This window comes from Poeciliopsis prolifica, unplaced genomic scaffold (assembly GCF_027474105.1).
Source record: "Poeciliopsis prolifica strain line A6 unplaced genomic scaffold, Auburn_PproV2 SCAFFOLD045, whole genome shotgun sequence".
NCBI lineage: Eukaryota > Metazoa > Chordata > Actinopteri > Cyprinodontiformes > Poeciliidae > Poeciliopsis > Poeciliopsis prolifica.
Window position 1 is genome coordinate 1,029,493 of NW_026562420.1, and position 25,319 is coordinate 1,054,811.

The 25,319-nt window shown below is 40.2% G+C and overlaps 1 protein-coding gene across 1 annotated transcript; it reads left to right on the forward strand.

Moving 5' to 3' along the window:
• Positions 1-834: 834 nt before the first annotated feature.
• LOC129376858 (axin-1-like) lies at positions 835-25,035 on the forward strand. Its single transcript, XM_055056475.1, has 13 exons — positions 835-986; positions 3,167-3,848; positions 6,170-6,363; positions 7,873-8,013; positions 8,543-8,677; positions 8,800-8,896; positions 9,790-9,927; positions 11,532-11,922; positions 17,760-17,931; positions 18,076-18,261; positions 18,622-18,921; positions 19,006-19,155; positions 19,829-25,035. Exons 2-13 carry the CDS (start codon positions 3,237-3,239, stop codon positions 19,953-19,955), a joined length of 2,643 nt encoding a protein of 880 aa, XP_054912450.1. The 5' UTR covers positions 835-986; positions 3,167-3,236; the 3' UTR covers positions 19,956-25,035.
• The last annotated feature ends 284 nt before the right edge of the window (positions 25,036-25,319 follow it).

A 25,319-nucleotide genomic window follows, 5' to 3' on the forward strand; every position in this document is an offset into this window, starting at 1 on the left:
GAAGCTCCGGCATCTTCTCCCAGTGCTATTATTGCAATCTCCAGAAATACTGGTTAAAAACAACCAATCATAGCCAGAAGGAGGTCTTAGAGCTGTTAGTCAATCTTGTCACAGGCTGCTAAATCCGCTAATGGCAGAGAAACAGCTTATTGTCAGCTGATGCTGACAATAAGCTATGCTATGCTTACTAGCTTAAGCATTCATGATAGGTGCTACTGTCAGGAAACACTGACAAGTTGGACTGTGTGAGTAGTGCACGCTCAAGCTTGATTGACAGCTTTAAGACCCTCCTCTTGGTTCTGATTGGCTCTTTCTTACTGAGTAGTGTATTTCTTCACTGGGAGAGGACAGTGAAGTTTGACTTTTTTCACAGAATATGTCTCTCATACTGTATAATATAGCGAGTTTTAACAGATATGTAAAAGATCAATTTTTAAATAAATGTTACATATGGCAGCTTTAAAATATTTGAGTAGAGCAATCTTTAAATAAAAAGCTTTTTTTGTGTTTTTTATTAATACTTTTAATTTTGTTCAGATTTTTATGCACATTTTACGGGTGGGATGCTGTAAGGGAATGTAACTCAATCTGTGCAATTGAGTTACATGAGCACCATAAAGAAGGGATATAATTTCTTACTCTGTATGTATGTTTTACAGTTATAAAACTCAGTTTTAAGTAATTGTTTTTGCTTCAAAACTAAGTATAAAAGAGCTGCTAGTTCCTGCAGGTTCAGTTCTGGACATCGCTCGGCTTCCTGCTGTCCCTGTGAACGTTCTTCACAGTTGGCGTGCTCGCACGTACTCCGTCCCTCTCTGTATTATTGCTCTGAAACTAACCACCATGGGGAGTTGAGGGCAAGGCGACGGGATATTTTTGTTAATGTTTTATTCACTGAAATCGATCCATATGCCGCGTTTCGGAGCACCGTGTTCACGCCAGTATCCCCAATGCAGCGGACCACGGGGAACGGGGTTTCAGAGACGGTAGGACGGACACTTTTGGGGGGAAAACACGGGACGTTAACGCACCTAGCTTCGGAAGCTAACAAACTAGCTAAGAAGCGAAGCTAGCTGCTTCTGCCGCCGCTGCTGCAGCTGCTGGAGTGGAAAGTGTGCCATCGCTTTCTTGTTTCTTTTGATGTTACATCAGCCGGTTTATGTCGGGCGTATTCATTGGGAAAGTTGGTGTTGCTTTCGCAGGAGTTTTCTCTAAGTCTAAATCACGCTTGTGTTGAAAGTGTTGTTGCATGCAGGCCCGTCTTGTGTGGCTGTGGAGTTTGTTGCTGTACCCATCCCCCAACCGTCTTTTGCAGGCCAACATGAATGAGATTCTCACTTCAAAGCTCTGGCATCGCTGGTGGCATTGCTACGAGGCTAACTAGCTGTCTTAGCTTCTTAACACTAGTTGATTGTTTGAGAAATGTCGTTTAACTTTCCGAAGAATGAGCTACACCGGCTCTTAGCGCTGCTCGGCGAGTTTAATGGTAAACAGACAGCAAGAACTTAGCAATAAACCTCTGCTTTGAAATTTGCATACACTGTTCTCAGTTGTATTTGGTCCCTCGGGAGCTTTGCTTTCAAGTCGCAAAACTTACAGTTGCTAGCTAGTTTGTGGGGCGAATCAGCCGAGCAGAATTTTAGTATTTAAGCTGCTGTTTTGTATTCAGTCTCATTTTTGAGTTTTTTTTTCTACTCCAACTAGGTCTGATAAGATTTAGAAAAGAATTGTCCGCCACTAGAAATGGTTGTATTTAATAGAGCACTACAAGCAGCTGTTGGCGTTTTTTAAATTAAAGTTGTATGGCAAACTGTAGCCTCTCCTTTGAAGAGCAATAAAATAACTTATTGCTCTTGCATTCTGTCAAAGTTCTATGTGTAAATGAAATGGGACAACTGAAATGATCAATTCAGTTTTTGGCAAATGATTAGCTTGCAGTAGTGATTTTATTTAGTCAAGGTAGAATGTGATATGAAACAAAAATACATTTGACTTCATCATTAACAGGATGGTAAGAAAGAACAGGTTGGTTATGTTCTAAATATGCTCAATTTGCATTATGGCATTGAAAATTCTCAAAACTGCTAACCACTATGGCACATTAAAAAGGTTGCTTTTAAGGGATGATGCAGTGTCAGTTTCGAAATCACAAAATCTAGTGGATGACAAACAGCAGCCGAAGCACTTCGATACTGATGAGCAAGACTGGAGGGTTTATAAATTCAAAATTGTGTTTTATGTTCTGCAGTTTACTTTAAAATAAAAGCAAAGTGGTGACCCTTTATTAAATAGTAGAAGAAAATTGGCATAATTTCATAATTTGTTTTCGTTATTGCTTGGAAACATTTAGCGTTCGGCTGTCTCTTGTCATGCAGTGTAACCAGAGATGCCATCATATATTTTATACATGACATTATGTATATCATATGTTATATTTGGAGATTGCTTACTATGTACCAGGCTTTAGAAATTTAAGATAAAACCAGAAATAGGTCATGGCCAGTAAAAGCCCGATCAGTGCAGCTGTATTTAAAACCTAAGAGTTTTGTGTATTAACGTCAATCAGTTTACAGGTTAGACTCAAATCAGACTATTTATCACTATTTGCTGCTTGGATACTGGCATGATGCTGCTTTTGGATAAAATTTATTGAGTGTGCTACATGTTTTTAAAAGCAATATAAACCTGGCAGAGTAGCCATGTTCTCTTTTTACGTGACAATCAAATTTTACGGGGGTCAAAAGGAACTTGAGTTGGTGTACTTTAAAAGTTAGAGATTATTTTGTCCCATTTCAGATTAATCCTACACACTCTCAGGATAACTAAGTATGTTTCCATCAGATTTGAAAGTTTTTATTTTGTAGATGGAAAGAAAGAAAAAAAGAGAGAGCAGACTACAAATGAAAATCTGTCTTTCGTCTTGTCTTGGGGATTGAAAACGAATCCAACCTGCTTTAGCTAATAAAAAGCATTTTCTACGATGGCCCTGCCAGGTTGTAAAATAATAAATCCAGCAGCTGTGTGATCTCTGTTAGTAACCTCTCTAACACAGGCGGTCTGACTCATGTGGGTTGAGATAGAGCAGTTAGTCATTCCTATATTTTTACAAGTTTACGTTTGTTGTGTCGAGTCATACTGCTAAAGCTGTCTTCGTTTTCCTTCCCAGGGTGAATTGTTTTCCAGCAAACTCACTGCTACAGAGGAAGGTCTGACCTCCTTCTTCTGCAACCAGAGACATGAGCGTTGTCAGAGATTTACATGGGGTCGGGTACAGGGGCAGCAGAGGCGTCATGGCCTCTCTGAACGGCCCCGCGCACTTCACCGAAGATGCCCCCAGGCCTCCCGTTCCTGGCGAGGAGGGCACTGATCTGGACCCGCCGGTCCAGTCGGGCAACAGCCGTCCGGGCGGCCTGTCCCAAACCCAGGGATATCCCTCTTCTAAAATGGGAGACCCTTCAAGTCACGCGCCTTCCTCTTCGTCGTCTGCAACCCCACGCCGGCCCGACCTGGACCTGGGCTACGAGCCGGAGGGCTCGGCGTCTCCGACTCCACCGTACCTGAAGTGGGCCGAGTCGCTTCACTCGCTCCTGGACGACCAGGATGGCACCAACCTGTTCAGGAGCTTCTTGTGTCAGGAAGGGTGCGAAGATCTGGTCGACTTCTGGTTTGCGTGCTCGGGCTTCAGGCAGACCAGCCAAGACAAGAGGGCCAAGTTGGCCAAGGCCATCTACAAGAAGTACATAGTGGACGGGAGCGGGATCGTTTCCAGGACGATCAAAGCGGCCACAAAGAGCTTCATCAGAGACTGCGTGGGAAAGCCACATCTAGACCCCGCCATGTTTGAACAGGTGATTAAAACACTGCATGCATTGTGGGTATTATTATAGAAAATTAAAGGGAGGGTGTAATGTGAAATAAACGTTTTTGATCTTTACATCATCTTACAATGTCATTCCCCAAACAAAAACATACCTGGAGTATGTATCACAAGCAACAACTGTAATTTGTTCAGTCTTTGCAATTAGGAGTAAAACAGCCAATGAAAAGTGAGTTATCAAGAAACTGACAAAAGCAATAGATAAAAGAAATAAACTGCAACAAACTTTGTTTCAAATTGTTCAGAAAGTGCAAATAGAAATTCTAAATATAACATTAAATGAATAATAAAGCATGACTTTGCTCAGAGCACAAAACAGTTAAACTGAATAGATCTGCCCTTCTGGATTTGGCACATTATCACTGATACGTGATCTATATTTTTTTTCCAACATCTGGATCGACAAAGATGATATCGAATTGATGCATCTCTAGTGGAGGATCTCCCTCGCTTCGGGCTTCCGGGTCCTGTGTGTGTGTGTGTGTGTAGGGGGCGAGGGGTTATGTGTGTGTGTCCGTACAGTTTCCCTCCTCTCATTGGGCAGCTTTGTTCTGCACTTTCTAAACAGACTCGAGGATGAAGTGTCTGGTTCAGTGACTAATTAGGCGGGGTGTGCAACTGTTTAGAAGTTTTGGAAGACCACGCTCTGCAAATTTATCGCTATGACAAAAGTGCAGTGCATGAGGAAGGACGATTTGTTTGAAATTACTACTGAATTTAGTTTATGAAGCCGGTCAGATTTCTGTTCTCCATTTCATTCTGAACAAATGAGAATCTGGAACCATGTGTGATTGGTGAATTTGTCTTTGCCTCAACTTCATTTTGTCCATAATTTTCATTATCAACATGCTGAACACTTTAACGTTATTATTTTGAATAAAGAAATTCTAAGAGCTTCCTTATTTGATTTTATATGTGCCGATTATAATATGTTAATTTTTATAAAATGCTGTCATATTTGACAGCATTTATAACAACTGAAGGCAACATAGTTACTTGACTGTGTGATAAAACGACACTATATGGAGTATTGGCCCTTTAAGACACTAAAATGAGCAAAAATCAAATGGACAACAGCTTTCTTTCTTTTACTACAGATGTCTGTAAAATGACATCTTGCTTGTCACCAATGATGCAACCTTTTATAGGGAGATTGCTTTCAGATGAAAGCAGAGCAGGGCTCTGAAGCTTTCTTTATGGCTCACTTGTCAAATGTTCTATTCTTGTCATGACAATTTTGTACACACCATTACAGCCAAGGGATTAGTTTGAATGAAGCTTTTGGAAATCATGTTTGTAAAAACAACAAACCACTGATCAAACAGTGGGAGGACTCTGAAGTCGCATAGTTTTAGAAGTGAAGCTGGATGACATTTCAGCCAATAACAATAATCATAATATTGTATAATGTTTAATCAATACAGAGGAAAAGTAGTCGAAATATTTCACAGTTTGAAATCAGTCACTGCTTGTTTTCTCGTTTTCACTAATCAAGTAATGAAAACAATTGGTGCATTCTGCAGATATTTTTTTTATTACTAAAGCTTATTTTATACAATATTAAAAATTTATACAAAATGCAAGTAAACAAATAATTAAATTCATTTTTATTAAATACAAGTATAATAAATATTTTAGTCTGTGTGCCCCAGTTATCAAATAAGCTATTACTAGATTAGTGGACAATAATCAAGTAATCACGATTAATGCAAATTAACTGTGTAAAATGAATACTAAAAAGAAGCAAAGACCAAACAAAGTACAGGGAGAGGAATCGTTCAGTTGCTATTTATTGTGATGAGTTTTGTTTGTTTTTTAATTTTAGCTCAATGGGGAGACTACCAAGTTATTTGTAAAACAATTAGAAGAAAGTTGTCGTGGCACTCTGCTCGAAACAGACTGCGTAACAATTTAATTAAATTTTCCGTTCTATGTGAACACACTTACCCTTTCTCAGGATCTCAGTAATTGGGTACTGACCTGAAAATTAATAGAAATAAGCCAATATGCAAGAAAGACGAGATGATTAATAATCAAAACCCTCAAAGTCAATTAGAGAAAACTTATATTTCTAAAGTAAAATATACCAAAATGTGAGATGAGTCATGACTTTTGATTTGTATTATAAATCTTATTACATCCTGAAACATTGTCTTGTTTTCCCTGATCTCAGACACAATTCAAGTTTTGTGTTAGACCGCTCCATCGTGATTCATATCAGCAACTTTGAAACAGTACAATATCAGTCATAAACTTGAATAAAAAAATAAAAAAAACAACCTTCTGTTCTAGGCTCAAACAGAGATCCAGGCCATGATGGAGGAGAACACCTACCCGCTGTTCCTTAAATCGGACCTTTACCTGGAGTACACCCGGACAGGAGGAGAGAGCCCCAAGCCCAATCCCAGCGATCAGAGTCCCTCATCGGGCCCGGCCAAGCCGCCGCCTGGCTATCTGCCGACTCTAGCTGAGGATGTGGAGTGGAGGTGAGAAAAAACTTTTAATCAGCGTTCAAATCTTCAGCTTTTGTCGTCTGGTTCTTTGAAAGTGCATATTCCAAAACGATGAATGATTTGTAAAATCATCTGCTGTTTCTGAGAAGCGTCGTTCACATTTTTGTATCTCGCCTACCGTGCCAAGGTACTACTTTAGAAATTTGACCCGTTCAGTAATGGTTGTTGATGCAGATGGAAACTTTTTTTAAAATTTGTAATCAGGGTACAATTATTACAGACATAAAGTTCTCACTATGGAAAATATTAAGAACAGTACAAAGTATAAATTTTTTTAAATAATCAAGCTTTTGTAATAACTAGAACACCATCAATCCAGAGACATTTACTGACAAGCCAACAATACTGCTCCCAAACTAGCTCTTGTCTAATTTATTTAACTTTGCTAAAAAAAGCAAGTGTTTGATGCAAGCATTTCAAATCAGTCAATATCCATAATCATTGATTAGTTTTTTGTTTTAAATATCTGAAATACTGCCAAACTGGTGACGTGACGTTTCATTTCTCTCCAAGGAGTTTTTTTATTTTCAAGCAGTTCTGGCAAAATCTGAAACTATTGGTGCACAAGCTGCTCAGCAGGTTGTTGCTAGGTAACCAAAGAGAGAGGGCGTTAGTTTAGCGTAGCTCATCGTGAGAGCTGGAGCGGCGAAGCCTTTTTTCTGCCCACGTCTCCCAGAAAACTGATAGGTGCTGGATTGGAGTTCAGTGAAATGATTGAACATTCTTTCAGATGTATTGCATATTGATATTGATCACATGTCTTTTGCAATATTTTCTTATTTTTTTATTGTCCAGCCTAGGCTCCATCCAGAAAAACAAACTGTCCAAACCTCCATTTCAGTTTCAACTCTGCAGTGGTTCAGAGGGATTATATCTCACCAACTACTATGAATACTTTAAAACTTGAAATATTTACTACAAGTATCTCTTTTAAGTAGAGACAGAAACATGTATAACAGATAAATACATTTTAACTCATGCCTTCAATCTTTTGCTGTGCTTTTATCTTCATTTGACACACCTGTTGTGTCAAATGAACACACACTTACACACACTGCGGTTTGTTTTCCGCACAACTTACTGAACGTTACTTAATGCCTTGCAATGCAGCCACTATGACTAGTTGGCACATGTAACATTAGCCAAAATAAATCTGTAACATGACAGATTATCACACATTTATGTAAACATTTTGACAACATTTTGAAAATGGACAAAAACAAAGCCTGTTGGCAACTATAGATTAGTTTCCATTTTTAGCTAAAAATGGTGCTTAGCATGGCACAGCACACATGCATCAATAGAGTAGCAGTCTGTGGAAGCGTTATGTTTTCATGCAACACAAATAACCTTCAAAAATCCCAATATTGAACTTTGTGGATAGAGTGTTTCAAGAAACACTGTAGTTGAAACTGAAATTTACACACACTTTACTACTTGGGGAAAGTTTGCCTGTTTGAATGCGTTTTCTTTACGTTTTAGAGGTGGAGCTCGAGAGGAAGAGAAAGATGAAGACAATTGCGGCGACACACCAGTGAGTAGGCTGACTCAAAGCCTGCTGATGCAGACGGCACCGCAGAGGGCCTCACCCAACAGGAGGAGGCAGGACACCAGGGAGTACAGGTGTGTGCTGCCATGACCTAATTAGCAGTAGCTTAAAGTTTGATGCCATAATCCGTTTTGTTATTCAGGCAAAGCTGAGGGCTGTATAGAAAGGTTTCAGTTGTGTTGTTTTGCTTTAGCTTAAAGAAAATTCTTGTTACACCTCTTGTTTCTGTTATGTAACTTCATATAATCCATTTAATAAGTCAAACTGAACCCTTAAAGAAGTGTGAACAAATGAAAAATTGTCAAACTAATATGTGTATTTTAAAGTTGCAGTATGCAACATTTGTTTTACATTTGTTGAAACATGGTATGAGACAAATGTGTGGGGGGGAAAAAAAGAAATCGAGCTCATCTGCCTTATCCCAGTGCAAACTAGAAACAACCAATCAGAGCCAGGAGGCGGGTCTTATTGCTGTCAGTCACTCTCCATGTGGTTCTGCTCATATGTCTAGCTTTTTTTTTTTTTTTCACATTTAACGATTCTGAATCTCTAATCTATTTAAAAGTGCAGCATTAATGTCAACATCCTGATTTTTGTTCTCAGACCTTGGAAAGAGCCGGTAAACCCTTACTACGCAAACATGGGCTACGCCCGGGCCCCAGTAACCAGCGCCAACGACAGTGAGCAGCAGAGCATGTCAAGCGACGCAGATACAATGTCCTTGACCGACAGCAGTGTGTAAGCATTTAATCTTCACTTCATTCACACCTTTTATCCATTTAAATGCATTAAGACCCATTTGCTCAGGAGAATAAAGTTTCCGTTTTTAATATTTTCCTGTTTTTTATTTGTGTTCCCAGAGATGGTATTCCTCCATACAGATATCGGAAGCAGCATCGGAAAGAGATGCATGAAAGTGCCAAAGCCAATGGCCGTGTGCCCCTACCTCATATACCTGTGAGTGTCTTTGCTTGTGTGTTAGCTAGAAATATAAATATATGTGGAAAATTAGACGCCTAAATCCTCCTCAGGAGTAAATTCTTTGGACTTTATTTATCCTAAGAAAATGCAGGCCAAATATATGTATCTAGGTGCATACAGTTATTTCAAAGATGGTAAAAATATGTTTTTTCTATCATTCCTATTATTTATTGTCACTTAAATGTGATTTTGTTTGCCTGTATCGATCAGAAAGTAATGCAGTGCTGCCCCTCCCCCACATGTTCCTAAATACTAGCTATGGAAGGCAGTAACACATTTCCCTTGTTTATAAGAAAGACGGACATATTTTCAATTAACAATCCTTCTAATACCAAAAGTTTTGAATTCAAGAAAGTAGGTGTTTAAGAATTTTTGGAGTTTTCTTGAATCTTGTTGTTGATTAAAAGAAAACAAAAACTTCCAATTCTCCATGTCTGACTCTGATTCTGATTGAATCAGAACACCTGAGTGATCTGGAAGGTTGATACAACAACAGCTGGTCTTTTAATCCATTTTGGTTCTAAACCATGCATTTAATTATAAACAAATGTTTTCTAAAGTCTTTTCTCTGCGCTTTAGGGACCTAATGCCATGTAACTATAGTAACTAATTTTATTATTGTAATAACCCCGAGCAAATGGCAGCATGTAGAGATTAAATATGTACCCCAAAACCACTCTTAAATTTACCAGGTGAAATTTTTATAAACTTTCTAGATGATGTCCTCTAAAAAGAACATCGTCATCTAGATGATCTGGGGAAAAAACCCCATCCCGTATGGGTTTTTTTTTTTCCTCGTCTTAATATTCTTACTCGGGAAGCAGAATGTAATTTTTAAAATGTGATATGTTTGCATGTTTTCTTCAAAGCGCACGTATCGCATACCAAAGGACATCCACGTAAAGCCGGAGATGTTTGCAGCAGAACTCATCAACAGGCTGGAGGCTGTTCTCAAAGATCGAGATGCCCAGGAAATGCTTGAAGAAAGGCTGAAGAGAGTACGACTGGTGAGTATTCAGATTGTAAACGCTGAGGAGGTCTACGTCAGAGAAAGCATGCATTTGGTCTTGCATTAGGGAAGTTGCAAGACTGACCAGAAACGAGTTTCACCTTGGAGTTTATCCTCTAGGTTACATCATGTGTGTTAGTGTTGGGTATTTCATCTAATGTATTACGTATGTCAAGAAATTGTTCAACTTTTAATATCTCCACCTGTCAAGAAAGACAATATCATGTTCTTATTTGACATGACAAATAAGAACACCTGACAAATTGGGTCTGAATTTCCATAGCAACCATTTCACATCTGCATCTAGTTTTACTGATGGCCCAGTTTCGCTTAGAAAACGATGCAGCAAGCAGTCGGTTTAGCAGGTGAGGTGAGAGGGAGCATGACTATGATAAAAAATGTAAAGTGCTGGTGTCAAGACGCCTGACACCAGCAAAATACAACAAAGGAAACGAGGAGTGTGATGACAAAAAGACATAAAAAAATCTGAACTTTTAACCAGCAGGCATCATGGATTTCCGCTTGATGCCTTCATATTGCCCGATTTGTGAAAGCTATATTTTGGTTGATGATCTGACGAAAAGTATAAGTAAAAAAGTCATTGGCACAAAGCAGAAGTCTTTGATATTTCATATTTTGCTATTGGTCTGATGAAAAAGTAAATGGAATTGCTGATGCCAATTGGGGATGCACCCATCCATTCTTTTCACTGTCGATATTGATGTATCAGCTGATGCATCTGATGTTTATCATCTGATAAATATCAGAATTTTTTTTGAAACAGATATAAATATACAGTATTATATTTCTGATAACGCTGCACACTTAAATACACCAATAGTTTCACAAGTTTGAACAACGTGTAAAAACAGCTTTCATTTGTTCAGTCTGTGCAATTAGGAGTAGGACAAGCTATGTTGAAAAATGGATAAAAACAAAAACGGTAGGTTGACTACGCTGATTAAACATGTATGTAAAAATAAACTGAAACAATCCTTTCAAATTGTTCAGAAAGTGTAATAAGAAATTCAAAATATAATCTCAAATAAGTGACAAAGCATTACTTTGCTCACAGCACAAAACATAGAATTAGACTAGATTTTGCTATTATGCATCAGGCACATTGTCACAATTTCTAGATGTTTTTTCCCCATTATCTGGTCTGAAATTGATATTAATTTGAGATCGGTGCAGCTCTAGCGCCAATACTGAAATCAATCCAAGTTTGACGAATCATCAAACTTTTGACCTTTTAAGTGTTTTTGTGGTTTTTCTTTTGAATGATTTTGTTCAAATCCAGGGTAGAATTTGGATGAAGTTAATTTGTTACATTAATAACAAATTAACATAATTTCTCTGCATTTTGCTTGAGTAAATAAAGTATAAAAATTATTATTTGAGAGTAGAGCGAACCAAACTCTGTTTTGAAGTATAGTTGAGAAACTACAATAAAAATATTTTTAAAATTTTCGACAGAGAATCTGAAACTTTAAGTCTTAATGTGGTACCGATACCGATGTAGTATCGATATATCGGATTGATCCGCCCACCTGCAGCATAAAGACTCATGGAAACATAAGGATTTGTCTCCGTTCCCAACAGGAAGAAGAGGGTGATGATGCCGACGTCTCCATGATGACCTCCATGTCTTCTCACAGCATACCACTTCCCATCCCCTCGTCGTTTCCACCTCTGTACGGGGCCCGTTATTCAGAGACCACTGCGAACACGGGAACAGCCACCACGTACGGCGGCCTGGTGGCCATGGAGGACGCTCACGAAGACGACCCCGAATCCATTTTGGACGAACACGTGCAGCGGGTGATGAAGACGCCGGGCTGCCAGTCGCCAGGGGCAACTAACAGCAGCTTAGGCGGCGGAGGACGGCATACTCCGCCCAAATCGTCACGCTCCCCAGACGGAGGGATCGGGCCGCCTCACTACCCCTCACACAGAGGAGGGGGACAGAGTCTGCCAACCGTGGGGGCCAAAGGTAAACCACCCAGGGTTCCAACACTTTATCCATTTTGTTTTGTAGGAAGTCTTGCTCCTCTGTTTGCTTGGATTATGTATTTATTTCAGGCATTTATAGTTTAAAATGAACATTTATATCCAATTCATTGAATACCCCAGTGCATTGCAACATGCTAGTGATACTAGTCACTGTTAGTCAACATGCTAATGATAGCCCACATACTGCCAAGTAGTGTTTACATGCTTGTTCCCCTGTATGTAGCAATAGCCCTCAGGCTAACAATAGCCTTACAGCTAAAATAAGCATCTTGACTAATTTTTTATGTAAAAGCTACATTTAGCTACATTTAGCATACTGAATGGTGTAAGTCAATGTAAATCCATACCCAAATGCTACTGACAACATTTAAACTAACCTTAGCATTCTAGCTAATTTTAGTAGATACAGTGTTGGCATAGTGAATAGAGTAAGTCCATGTTAGCCAACATGTCACTGATACAGCACCTGCTGTTGACTATATGTTAGTTCAGAATCAGAACGCTGGGTTCTGACTGACATGCACTTTGGCTGTCCCCAATTAAATTTCTTCAGAATTTTTCTGGTTTTAAATTATTTCATTAGGCCCGAGCAGCTAAGCGCTGCGAAGGCCTATTGTTTTCCTATTGTTTTATTATTATTATTATTTTTCTTCCCACCTCTTTGGGGGGCTTTTTGGGGCCTTATCATATTGGAAAACTCACCAAACTTGGCGGAGGCCTTAAGCCTGTTTAAAAATTTTGATTTTTAAGGTCATCACAAAAATCCCACAAGAAATGGCTCAATAGCGCCACCTAGAAATTTTCAAAGGACCTTTGCTATTCACTTACTTTATCCTAGAGACATGAAATTTGGTACACTTGTAGAGCTCCCCAAGATACTCAAAATTTACAATTAATGTCATAGTGCAAGTATCACAGGAAGTCAGCCATTTGGATTGAAGGTCCAATTTTGAGGCCATTTTTGCCATTTACAGCCTCCGTATTTGATCGAACTCCTCCTAGGGATTTCGATTGATCGGCTTCAAACTCGGTCAGTCTGTTCATAAGGCATGTCCCATCTAAAGTTATCAAAACGGTGAGTTTTTGAGTATGCTGAAGGGGGTTAGCAGGGGTCAAAGTTCACCTACTCGCCGTAAAAAAATAAACTGCTATATCTCCTACACAGAAACTCACAGAGGCACCAAAGTTTCTATGATTGATCATCATCGGGTGTCCTACAATACCCTATGGTCGAATGATGACATCACTTTGGCCACGCCCCCTGAGAACAGGAAGTGTAATGTTTTACTGTGAACTTTCACTATCTGACCCCTTTGACCTCATCAACATGAAACTGTGCCCAGACACAGAAGACATGTTGGTGTATTGAGGATTCCAACCCCGACCTGCTTTGATGGAGCAGGTGGGCGTGGCGGCGTGGCGAAGTGACCTCTAACGCCATCGCCATACGTTTGGCTCTCAATTCCACAATTTGAGGCCCAGCTGCTCCAAACTCACAAGGATGGATCCCCATCAACTCCCCGACAGGAATCCATCATAATATTTGGTGGGTGTGGCCTAATTTCTCTATAGCGCCCCCTAGAAAACTTTAAATGATCAGCCCCAAGCCATGCTTTAACCTACAATTACGAAACTTTGTACACATGTGTACCATGTCAGGACTTACAAAAAAGTCTCTTGGTGCCATGGTCTAAACCCCACAGGAAGTCGGCCATTTTAGATTGAAGTTCAAATTTTGACCCCATTTTTGCCATTTACAGCCTTGGTATTTGATCGAACTCCTCCTAGGGATTTCGATTTATCGGCTTCAAACTCGGTCAGTCTGTTCATAAGGCATGTCCCATCTAAAGTTATCAAAACGGTGAGTTTTTGAGAATGCTGAAGGGGGTTAGCAGGGGTCAAAGTTCCCCTACACGCCATAAAAACATGAACTGCTATATTTCCTACACACAATTCACAGAGGCACCAAAGTTACTGTGATTGATCATCATCGGCTGCCCGACAATACCCTATGGTCGAATGATGACATCACTTAGGCCACGCCCCCTGAGAACAGGAAGTGTAATGTTTTACTGTCAATGGTCGCTATCTGACCCTTTGACCTCATCAACATGAAACTGTGCCCAGACACAGAAGACATGTTGGTGTGTTGAGGATTCTAATCCCGACCAGCTACGATGGAGCAGGTGGCGTGGCGGCATGGCAAAGTGACCTGTAACGCCATCACCATACGTTTGGCTCTCAATTCCACATTTTTGGGCACAGCTGCTCCAAACTCACAAGGATGGATTCCCATCAACTCCCCGACAGGAATCCATCACAATATTTGGAGGGCGTGGCCTAATTTCTCTATAGCGCCCCCTAGAAAACAGCAGCCCATAGGTTATGTTGTTATTAATTATTTAAATATACATTATTATAACTTTTTATATATATATAAGTTTATTTTGTGGGTTAAAGTACAAACATTCATTCATTTTTGCTAGAAATAATACAAACAAAGTCATTCAGCAAAATTTATGACACAGCGAAGTAAGAACACACTGGGGTCAGTGTTGATGGAGTACCACTGGCACCTTGTGGCGATATACTGGTACTGCTAGTGCAATACCAGTATTGCCCCAGCAGGAGGCAGTGGTACTCCATCAATGAGAAAACAGATCGACGCTACGTAATAACAGTCAGCCGGCGACAGCTGGAGCTGCGAAGTTTTCCTGAACATTTTGCCTGCTCTTTGGAGCCACAGAACTGGACTACGCTCAACATTTTGCTTGGATTTTGGAGTTGCTAATCCGAACCACGCTTTTGAGCAAGAAGGCTCTGTTGGACCGGAGTTGGAGAAGTTTAAACTGAGCAACAGCTTCCGCGGTGCGGGCGGGCGCTGAAAACTGCGTGAGAGCTTCTGTGGTGGCTGGCGTGAGGCGGCGGTTGCTCGTACCCCGCGGTGGCAATAGGCCGGAGCGGCGCTTGGGTGCGAGGGCCGTTCGAGGCTGCTTGCAGCTTTAATTATTATTATTCTCCCTCCAAATGAATTGGCTTTTTGGGGGCTTTATCATATTCAAAAACTCACCAAACTTGGCGGAGGGCTTAAGCCTGTTTAAAAATTTTGATTTTTAAGGTCATCACAAAAATCCCACAAGAAATGGCTCAATAGCGCCACCTAGAAATTTTCAAAGGACCCTTTGCTATTCACTTACTTTATCCTAGAGACATGAAATTTGGTACACTTGTAGAGCTCCCCAAGATACTCAAAATTTACAATTAATGTCATAGTGCAAGTATCACAGGAAGTCAGCCATTTTGGATTGAAGGTCCAATTTTGAGGCCATTTTTGCCATTTACAGCCTCCGTATTTGATCGAACTCCTCCTAGGGATTTCGATTGATCGGCTTCAAACTCGGTCAGTCTGTTCATAAGGCATGTCCCATCTAAAGTTATCAAAACGGTGAGTTTTTGAGTATGCTGAAGGGGGGTTAGCAGGGGTCAAAGTTCACCTACTCGCCGTAAAAAAATAAACTGCTATATCTCCTACACAGAAACTCACAGAGGCACCAAAGTTTCTATGATTGATCATCATCGGGTGTCCTACAATACCTATGGTCGAATGATGACATCACTTTGGCCACGCCCCCTGAGACAGGAAGTGTAATGTTTTACTGTGAACTTTCACTATCTGACCCCTTTGACCTCATCAACATGAAACTGTGCCCAGACACAGAAGACATGTTGGTGTATTGAGGATTCCAACCCCGACCTGCTTTGATGGAGCAGGTGGGCGTGGCGGCGTGGCGAAGTGACCTCTAACGCCATCGCCATACGTTTGGCTCTCAATTCCACATTTTGAGGCCCAGCTGCTCCAAACTCACAAGGATGGATCCCCATCAACTCCCCGACAGGAATCCATCATAATATTTGGTGGGTGTGGCCTAATTTCTCTATAGCGCCCCCTAGAAAACTTTAAATGATCAGCCCCAAGCCATGCTTTAACCTACAATTACGAAACTTTGTACACATGTGTACCATGTCAGGACTTACAAAAAAGTCTCTTGGTGCCATGGTCTAAACCCCACAGGAAGTCGGCCATTTTAGATTGAAGTTCAAATTTTGACCCCATTTTTGCCATTTACAGCCTTGGTATTTGATCGAACTCCTCCTAGGGATTTCGATTTATCGGCTTCAAACTCGGTCAGTCTGTTCATAAGGCATGTCCCATCTAAAGTTATCAAAACGGTGAGTTTTTGAGAATGCTGAAGGGGGGTTAGCAGGGGTCAAAGTTCACCTACACGCCATAAAAACATAAACTGCTATATTTCCTACACAGAAACTCACAGAGGCACCAAAGTTACTGTGATTGATCATCATCGGGTGTCCTACAATACCCTATGGTCGAATGATGACATCACTTTGGCCACGCCCCCTGAGAACAGGAAGTGTAATGTTTTACTGTGAAAGGTCGCTATCTGACCCCTTTGACCTCATCAACATGAAACTGTGCCAAGACACAGAAGCCATGTTGGTGTGTTGAGGATTCTAATCCTGACCATCTACGATGGAGCAGGTGGGCGTGGCGGCGTGGCGAAGTGTCCTGTAACGCCATCGCCTTACGTTTGGCTCTCAATTCCACATTTTTGGGCGCAGCTGCTCCAACCTCACAAGGATGGATCTTCATCCACTCCCCGACAGGAATCCATCACAATATTTGTAGGGTGTGGCCCAATTTCTCTATAGCGCCCCCTAGAAAATTTAAAATGATCAGCCCCAAGCCATGCTTTAACCTACAATTACGAAACTTTGTACACATGTGTACCATGTCAGGACTTACAAAAAAGTCTCTTGGAGCCATGGTCTAAACCCCAGAGGAAGTCGGCCATTTTAGATTGAAGTTCAGATTTTGATCCCATTTTTGCCGTTTATAAACCATTTCAGTAATTCGTCAATTGGGGTCAGCAGATAATCAGGATGAAGAACAATATCAGTATTTCGCCAGTAGGTGTCAGTGTTCCTCCACCGATGATAAACAGATCCACGGGCGGATGGGCGTGAAAACTTTGTGAGTGTGTTGCCATGACATTTCTAAAAGGATAGAAATGTCTCAGATAATTTTTGTTGAATTAAATCATGCAGTAAATGTAGCATTTTCTTACTTCTTACAAACCATTTCAGTAATTCGCCACTCTGAGTAAGTATTACTCCAACAATAAAATAGAGTGCTTTAGAAACACAGCTGAAAATGATGAAAAATGACGAACTGTAGTACTTCGCTATGTGCATATGATCGGCTGTAAATGTCACGTGGATCATCCGACTGACGCCAAATTGGATACGTATGACCTTTGTTGACCTCTAAAAAGAACAACAGCATTGAAATATGTTTTGACTCCACTGCGCGTCCTACATTAATCCGCCAGCTATATTTCCTCGCTAAAGCAATGAATCTATACCACATTTTTTTGCATCGTCAAGGATAGCCGCCGAACGCATAGATGCGTACCGCCTGGTGGACGGGCGCGGAAACTGCGCAACAACTTCTGTCTTAGCACGTGCGCAGCTTTGATGAAAACTGAGCAACAGCTTCCGCGGTGCGGGCGGAGGAGCTGAAAACTGCGTGAGAGCTTCTGTGGTGGCTGACGTGAGGCGGCGGTTCCTCGTACCCCGCGGTGGCAATAGGCCGGAGCGGCGCTTGGCTGCGAGGGCCGTTCGAGGCTGCTTGCAGCTTTAATTTAGTTTCTTTTTCCCTAGTTATCAAATCCATTTGAGGAAGAGCCTTGTGTTGTGGCTAAAAGCACATCATTGAACCTTTCCCTGATTTATTTCCAGGCATTTACCACCATAAGCAGGTTTACCACAGAGGAAGAGATGGACAAGAGGAGACGGGAGGTCGGCCTCTGCCCAACCTGGTGTGGAACGGAGACCAAGCCAACCAGTACGCGGGCCGGAGAAACTATGCAGACGGAGCTGGAGCCAGCACCCTCGAGGGCATGGGCTACGGGTATGCATGCGCATCTGCTCACTAGTAAAATACTGTCTTTTATTTTTTATTCAGTTGACCTAGTAACTGCACCAATACAGCACACTTAAATACACTAATAGCTTCACAAGTTTGAACAACATGTGGCTTATTATGTTTTTGCAGTAGCAAAGGCAGCACAATGTCGCGGCGGGGCTTTAAGAAGACGGAGACATCGAGCAAAAGTGACGAGAACGGGCGTGGCCTGGAAACCCAGGGCTATCCGGGTACTCAGGTGGAGGATCTGGAGAGGAACCAGAAGATTCTGCAATGGATGATGGATGGAGACAGGCAAAGGAAGAGTTCTCATGGGTCAGGACAACCTTGCATTTAGTATAGATGGTATTTTATGTCAGTTTTAATGTATTATTGCTATGTGGTAACATCTAGCATTCATTCTTCTGTGGTGCTTGAGTTATTAGAAGGTTTGTACAGATGTTTGAAATTGAATGTAGAGTTTTGGAAAGTGCTTTTTTTCTGTCTAAGGTCCTTGAAAGTGCTTGATGTTGAAACTTTTCTTATTTTTATCTCATTTTTTGGTGCTGGAAAAGATTAAAAACCTTAAAAATCCTTGAGAGATAAACTGTACACACCCAGTTACCATCTCGCTCAGCTCTCTTCACCTCCCTGCAAGCTCTGAACCTGTTTCTCCATCCTCTCCCTCATGCTCAGCGGCAGCACCAGCAGCTCCAGGAGAACGGGAGCCAGCACAGAGTCGCCACGCCCGACCTCCGTGGAACGACCTGGAGCTGTGCACCCATGGGTCTCCGCCCAGCTGCGCAACAACTCCTCCTCGGTGTCCACGACGATCCCCGGCTCGTCGTCCACTCAGGTCCAGCCTTCGCACCCGTTCATCCAGGATCCGGCCATGCCGCCCAACCCCGCCCCCAACCCGCTCACACAGCTGGAGGAGGCGAGGCGGAGGCTGGAGGAGGAGCGGAGGAAGGCTGCTCTACTGCAGTCGAAGCAGAAGTACAGCTCGTCTTTTTGCTTTAACTTCAAGTCTTCTGTCATTTCAAGCGTTTGACAGGGATTGTCCCCCACTCTTTCTGTCAGACACAAGTCTGGGAAGCGGCAGGTTTGTGAGAACATGACTGTGGCGTACTACTTCTGTGGAGAGCCCATCCCATACCGGACATCGGTGAAGGGCCGCGTGGTGACTCTGGGCCAGTTTAAAGAGCTGCTTACCAAAAAGGGCCACTACAGGTGAGAACACACAGCACACACTCCATTTCAGAAGTATTCATACTTCTGAAGCTTTATTACTTTAATTTATTAAAGACTTTTTTTTCACCAGGCTAACAATGCTTAGCCTGGTGGCCTGCCAGGCTTATAATACCCTGGGGGAAACCCTGGAAATGGTAGTTTTCAAATATCTGAAATGTGTGGGGTGTGTTTTCATTCAGCACTTTTTATGCTGATATTCCTAAATAAAACCCAGTTTTGCACATTTCTCTCAGAAATTGACTTGTTTCTATATGGAATATAATGTTGGCAGGTGATCATGCAGGATTGTAAAGACTAAAAAAGGGATATAGCGTATTTTCCATACTAAATCTCTCTGGAGAATAATAATTCGAACTGTGCTACCTCGTTATATTTTCCTATTGTAGCCAGCGAAGTGCACAGTGGAGACGCCTACAGTAATTTCGAGTGATGGACTGATCAGAGGAAATGAGGCACTACAGACCAAAACTGAACTTTTTGGCTTGCAGAAAAAAAAAGATAAAAAACTGAGACTGGTCAAAGTTTTGTGCTACTTTGTTGGTTTTTCCAATAAAATTGAACAACCTTTGCAATTGAAAAAGTTTCAGCCTTACAATAGGCTGGCATTTTGTTACCATATGTGGAGAACAACGGATTCTCCTCTGATCTTCAGGTTCTACTTCAAGAAGGTGAGTGACGAGTTTGACTGTGGAGTTGTGTTCGAGGAGGTCCGCGACGACGACGCCATTCTGCCCATCTTTGAGGAGAAGATTGTCGGGAAGGTGGAGAAGGTCGACTGAAATTCTGGGAACGGGAAACGGAACAGATGACTTTCGAAACGAGGAGATGCGACACCTACGAGAAATTGGAACGTTGGCAAGTAGAAAGATGGACGAGTGATGTCTCACAAGGGTAGAAAAACACAGCATAGAACGACTGATGGAAGATGGGAATTCATGGATAAACAAATACCTGCCTGGATTAAAAACAAAGAAAAAAAAATTGGGTCAGATAATGCTGGAATGGAGAAAAGAACAAAATATTTTCCCTATGTTCTGTTCTTTACAGATCAACAAGGAGAGGTATATATTAAAAAAATGTCGATGGAAGAGGGGTGAGGGAACTTCTGGAAGAAAAAAAAAAAGAGAATGAAAGTTGTCTTCCACTTCTGCTCTAAAGGAGGAGCGCGTGTCCTCTGCAGACCATTACAATGCTGCTACATTACCACGGAAACGCTTCAGTTGGTGCTCAGGACGGCAGCTCGCCGTCTTCGTTCCTCGTCAGCTGGGGACCGGTGGGGGAGAGGACAGAAACAAAAAATCTGAACGTTTTCATCTAGCTTCTTGGTTTTTTTATTTTATTTTATTATTTTTATTTTATTTTTTACAATTTTTGCCTTGGTAGCTTCAGAACAGAGAGACGTACTCACCGCCAGGCGGGCCCAACGCGTTCCAATCGCTCACATCCTACCGTTCAGACGACAGTTCTCCGCCTAACTTGTTTACCAAAGCTACATATTTTGTTTTGGATAGGACAAGTATTCTAGCTACTTGTTATCATTTTATTTGGTTTGTATATGAACAAAGGCAGGTACTATTGCTTATTTACTGCATTTTTGTTTTGTCATATCACACTTTATATAGTATTATTGTGTATGTTTTGAAAATCACGTGGAAGCGGCGATGGAGTTTCTCGTCACTAAATCATAAAAGTGCCCCTTGTTTCCGTTGTTTCGATAGGATTCGTCTGCTCTAAAGTTTTTAGGTTTTTTTTGTTTGTTTTTTTTCCCCCTAACTCTAGATTTTTTTTTTCCTCCAATATGTTTCTCAAAATTCCCACTTTTCTAAAACGCCTCTGCATGTTTTTCACATCTGCCCCAGTTGATAGCGTCGTGTGTGTCACAGCGGAAGCTGAGGGAACATGCAGGGTGGGTACACATCGCTGTGTTTACAAGACTTTAGAGTAAGCTAATAGAAATAGCCTTTTTTTTATGTTCTCTGCTTTATTGGAATTCTCAGCAGTAGGTTTATCCCGGGTGCTTGCCTTGTCGGTGCCATTAGGCTCTTCAAACAAAGGAAAAAAAAAAAAAAAGCAAATTCTCAATCACATTTGCGCCTTTATCCATCTTTTATGTGATCTCTGCCAAAGAACATGTGTCCTGCAAGCTGACATGAGTGTCTAAGAATCATTTTTATCGTAACAAGCCGAAGGGAATGTTGCTCCAGTAGTTTAGCCAATCTAAAAAAGACAGTTTATTTTAAATAGAGATCCACTGATACATTTTGTGATCCATTTTGACCTCCGTTTAGTTTTTTTTATTTTATTATCACCAGTTCTTTGGGGTGCCAGTGGAACCAGTAAACTTTTGTTGATTTCAAAGAATAATTTACTTAAAACAAGCTCTTATGTCTTGCTGAAACTTCGTTTGTTTTATCAACTCTTTGCCAAAGTTGATTTCATATCAATTCTGATTTCTCTTTACAAAGTTTAATTATCAGCATGCAATATATATATATTTCTTTCTTTCCTTTTAGCCATGAGCAGTCACTAATCAGGTTGTTAGAAGTGGGGGGTGATGCGTGCACATATGTGGGTGGGTGAGCAAATGGGCACAAAAAAAAGTCTTTACAATTTAAAGCAAACAAACAATCACAGGAGAGACTTCAAGATATTTTTTCTTTATTAAATATCACGTGGTTACAACAAGAGTATTTGTTTACACTAGAGGTCTGGAGCGCCGCAGCCACTTGTGGCTTAAATCATCCATAATTTTGTCCAAAATATTAAGGAAGTGAGTGAGCAATTTTTTTAAAGGAAATAAAAAACAAATGCTAGCTTCAGCAGTTTTTCCCTAGGTGATGGGCTTCTTTCTTTTGTCGATGAATTCTGTTCAGCTAGGCTAAGGGCAGAAATGGCTGACCCAGGTGAATGTTGCTGACCACTGGCCCCTTTACCTGAACCAGAAGAGAGGTTCCTACCAAACTGGTTTAAGTAATAAACGGTGCCAATACCTGCTTGTCACCAGTTCTTTGTGCTGCAGCAAAGATCAATAAACAATTTTAACTTTATCTTTTTAGCACCAAGAAGCTAAAACTAGCTAAAAAAAAAACTAACCCAGCCACCAGTTCAATTAAACTTTAATTAAACCAATCAAAACCTTCTGAGTGCCGATTTAGTCTTTCATCTAATTTAAGACAAGAAAACACTAGAAATGTCAAACTTCAACATTAAGTAGTTGGATTTGCATTGGAATGGCACAAACTTTCGCTTTTCTCCCCTCCTTGCTTCAACACAGTTAATCTTTTAATGTCACCAGGTTTTGTAAATTCTGGTCTAAAACTTGTCTCCCAGTTTGGCTGCTGGTGCAGATTTGTTTAATTCTGTGTCAACATCTTAAGATGGTGATGATATGACATCTGTTTGAGATGATGTGACTTCTGTACTTAAATTGTGTCCATGAACAAAACTGAGGGAGTATCTAACTTCTACTGATCAAGATGTTTAAAGGCGGCTCTGAGAACTGAAACTGGTTATTTTATAAAACAAGCACACAAAAATAAAACGGCCAATCAGATTTCTAACAGGCTCCTAATATGTCCAGCTGATTTTATTGAGGGAGGTTGGAAGCTCAAAAAGAAAAAAATATTCTGATATATTTAGCTACTGAAATATCACTCCCCATATAGAGTTTAAATAAAGCACAGACATTGTACCCATTTATGAACCATGATACTTTCCTTTCCAAATAGCCACCTTTTGTGCTTTTTTCATTTTGAAGACCTCATTAATAATAAAAATAGTTAACTGTGAGCCTTCCTCGATTTGTAGCAACTTCCTCCTTAAAGAGCACTGCAAAAAAATAAAATAAAATAAATAAATTATAATTTTACCAAGTATTTTTGGTCTAGTGTTTAGTACAAATATCTTTGTACAATATTGATGAACCAGGGTAACTGTTCAGATCTCGCCAGACTCCCGTTGGAGTCTGGCAGATTTTTTCAGATTATTTCACTTATAATATCTTGTTTATAAGTGAAATAATCTGCCAGTGGAACCAGTAAACTTTATTAATTTCAAATAATAATTTACTTAAAACAAGCTCTTATGTCTTGCTGAAAAGTTGTTAGTTGTATCTTTCTTCAAGTGTAATAAAAAAAACTTGTGCTATAAACTAGACCAACAGTACGGTGTAAGATTCAGTGTTTTTTGCCGTGAGTGTAGCTGAGACATTGGTAGCACTTTGAAATGGTGCGTTCTTTGACTGAAAAAAATAGAAAAGATCAGGTTGAATTTCAGGAGCAGTTGAGCTGAAATCTGGTGAATTTCTTTTTGCGCGCGTGTGTGTGTGTTTCAGTGCAACTTTTATTTGCAATCTGCAGTTTCTATAATTTACAAGTCTGCCATTTCATCTTTCTGAGAGTTAGATGACAGGATGTACAACTCCAATCTGAAAAGGCACACCCGAAGCCAAAGCAGCTGTTAGTTTACAGGACAGATTTTTTTTTTTTTTTTTTGTAATTATTTTGCTCATTTTTGATCTCATTGGATCTATAACTAAAATAGTCAATGACACGCTCAACTAAAAATGGATCAACTTAGAGAAATAGCAGAAAAATAAAGTAAGTTCAACTGTAATCTGGGTCTGGAACAATTTTGAGCTTCTGAGATGCAAGTTAAAAGGGAAAATATTATATATATATATGCTTTTTAATCCAGACCTGCTGTTTACTGTTATTCTAATCTCAGTTAGCCTGCTGTAGGTTTTGGTTCATGTTTATTTTACAGACACGATTGGCATAAAATCTCGTCGTCCAGTTGTTTCTGAGGAAATGGAACGAACACATTTTAAAGTCCCCTGTCTTTCCAGCAGTTTCCATCAGTGCCACAACATATTTTTGTACAGCTGGTTCACTGAAACACCAGGTATCTGAGCTGAATGTATATTTTTTATTTTTATTTTTTTGTCTTTAGCCGATTTCCTGTAAGGAATCCTCCCAAGTGATCATATATCATGTCTGTCTCCGGTATTGATCTCATGCTGTTGCAGACGTGTCGCGCTTTTCCCCATGCTGGTAGATAATTGAATGTTCCTGGCTTGTCGAGAACGTCGTCATACCCGGGTTGAAAATCTGAAAACTTGCCCTTAAAACCCCTTATGCCTTCAGATGAAAAATGAAAAATTTTAAATATGTATTTGTTTATAAGAAAAAAAACTTAATCACTGAGCATGTTGTTTATAAGGAATGTTTTTGATTGAATTTAAATCTATTTTTATTGTTTTTGTGCAGACTGCTTTGGCCCTCTGACATCTTGTTTTAACATTAGTGATGAACAGTCATGACATTTTTTTTTTTTTTTTAAAGAAAATTATAAAAAAAAGAAGAAGAAAAAAGAGCGCCTTCATCTGCAGCGTTGGGGATTGTGAAGCTCAGTGCCTTTTATTATGTACTCTTAATCAGTCTATAATTTTAATATAAAATTTTGTCATAAGTCACTCCTGGTGCGTGTTTTTTTTTTTTTTTTTTTTTTTTTTTTTTTTTTTCCAAAAGCCACAGTGTTGCTCTTTCTCCCTTCTGTTCAGATCAACCCTGTGCTGTAAATATGTACATTATCATTTCATACGTGTTGTCAGACCTGCACCACATTGTCCATGGTGTTTCTGTTTCTTTTTTTTTTTTGGTTTGTTTGTTTTGTTTTTTTTGTTTTGTTTTGTTTTTTTCCAATGCCAAGATGTCCCTGTGCTGGTTTCACTTGTACATTTCTTAAAAAGGTACTTCATAATAAAGATGTTGAATAAACTTTTTCTGTCTATTTCAAATTTGTGGGACTAAAAATTTATCATTTATGTTCAAATGGATTAGAACTACTTCTAGAAATCATAACTTTTCCATGTTGAAAATGGAAAAAGGAGCAAAATATTTATTTCTGCTGCAGGTGAATTCTTCAGCTAAATAATCCTGTCATTAAGATCAGCACTACAGGGTTGGTACTCCATGTACATCACATCAAATATATACGTGTTTTTGGTAAGTTTATTTTAATGATTGAAAAAGTTCATTTCATAGTAAGTAAGATAGAATAATGTTCAGGGAGTCGTTTTTAGCTCTGAAATGGGGAGAGAAAGCTGGTCGGCCCCTTCAGAGTCCCCGAAGGTGTGAAAATGA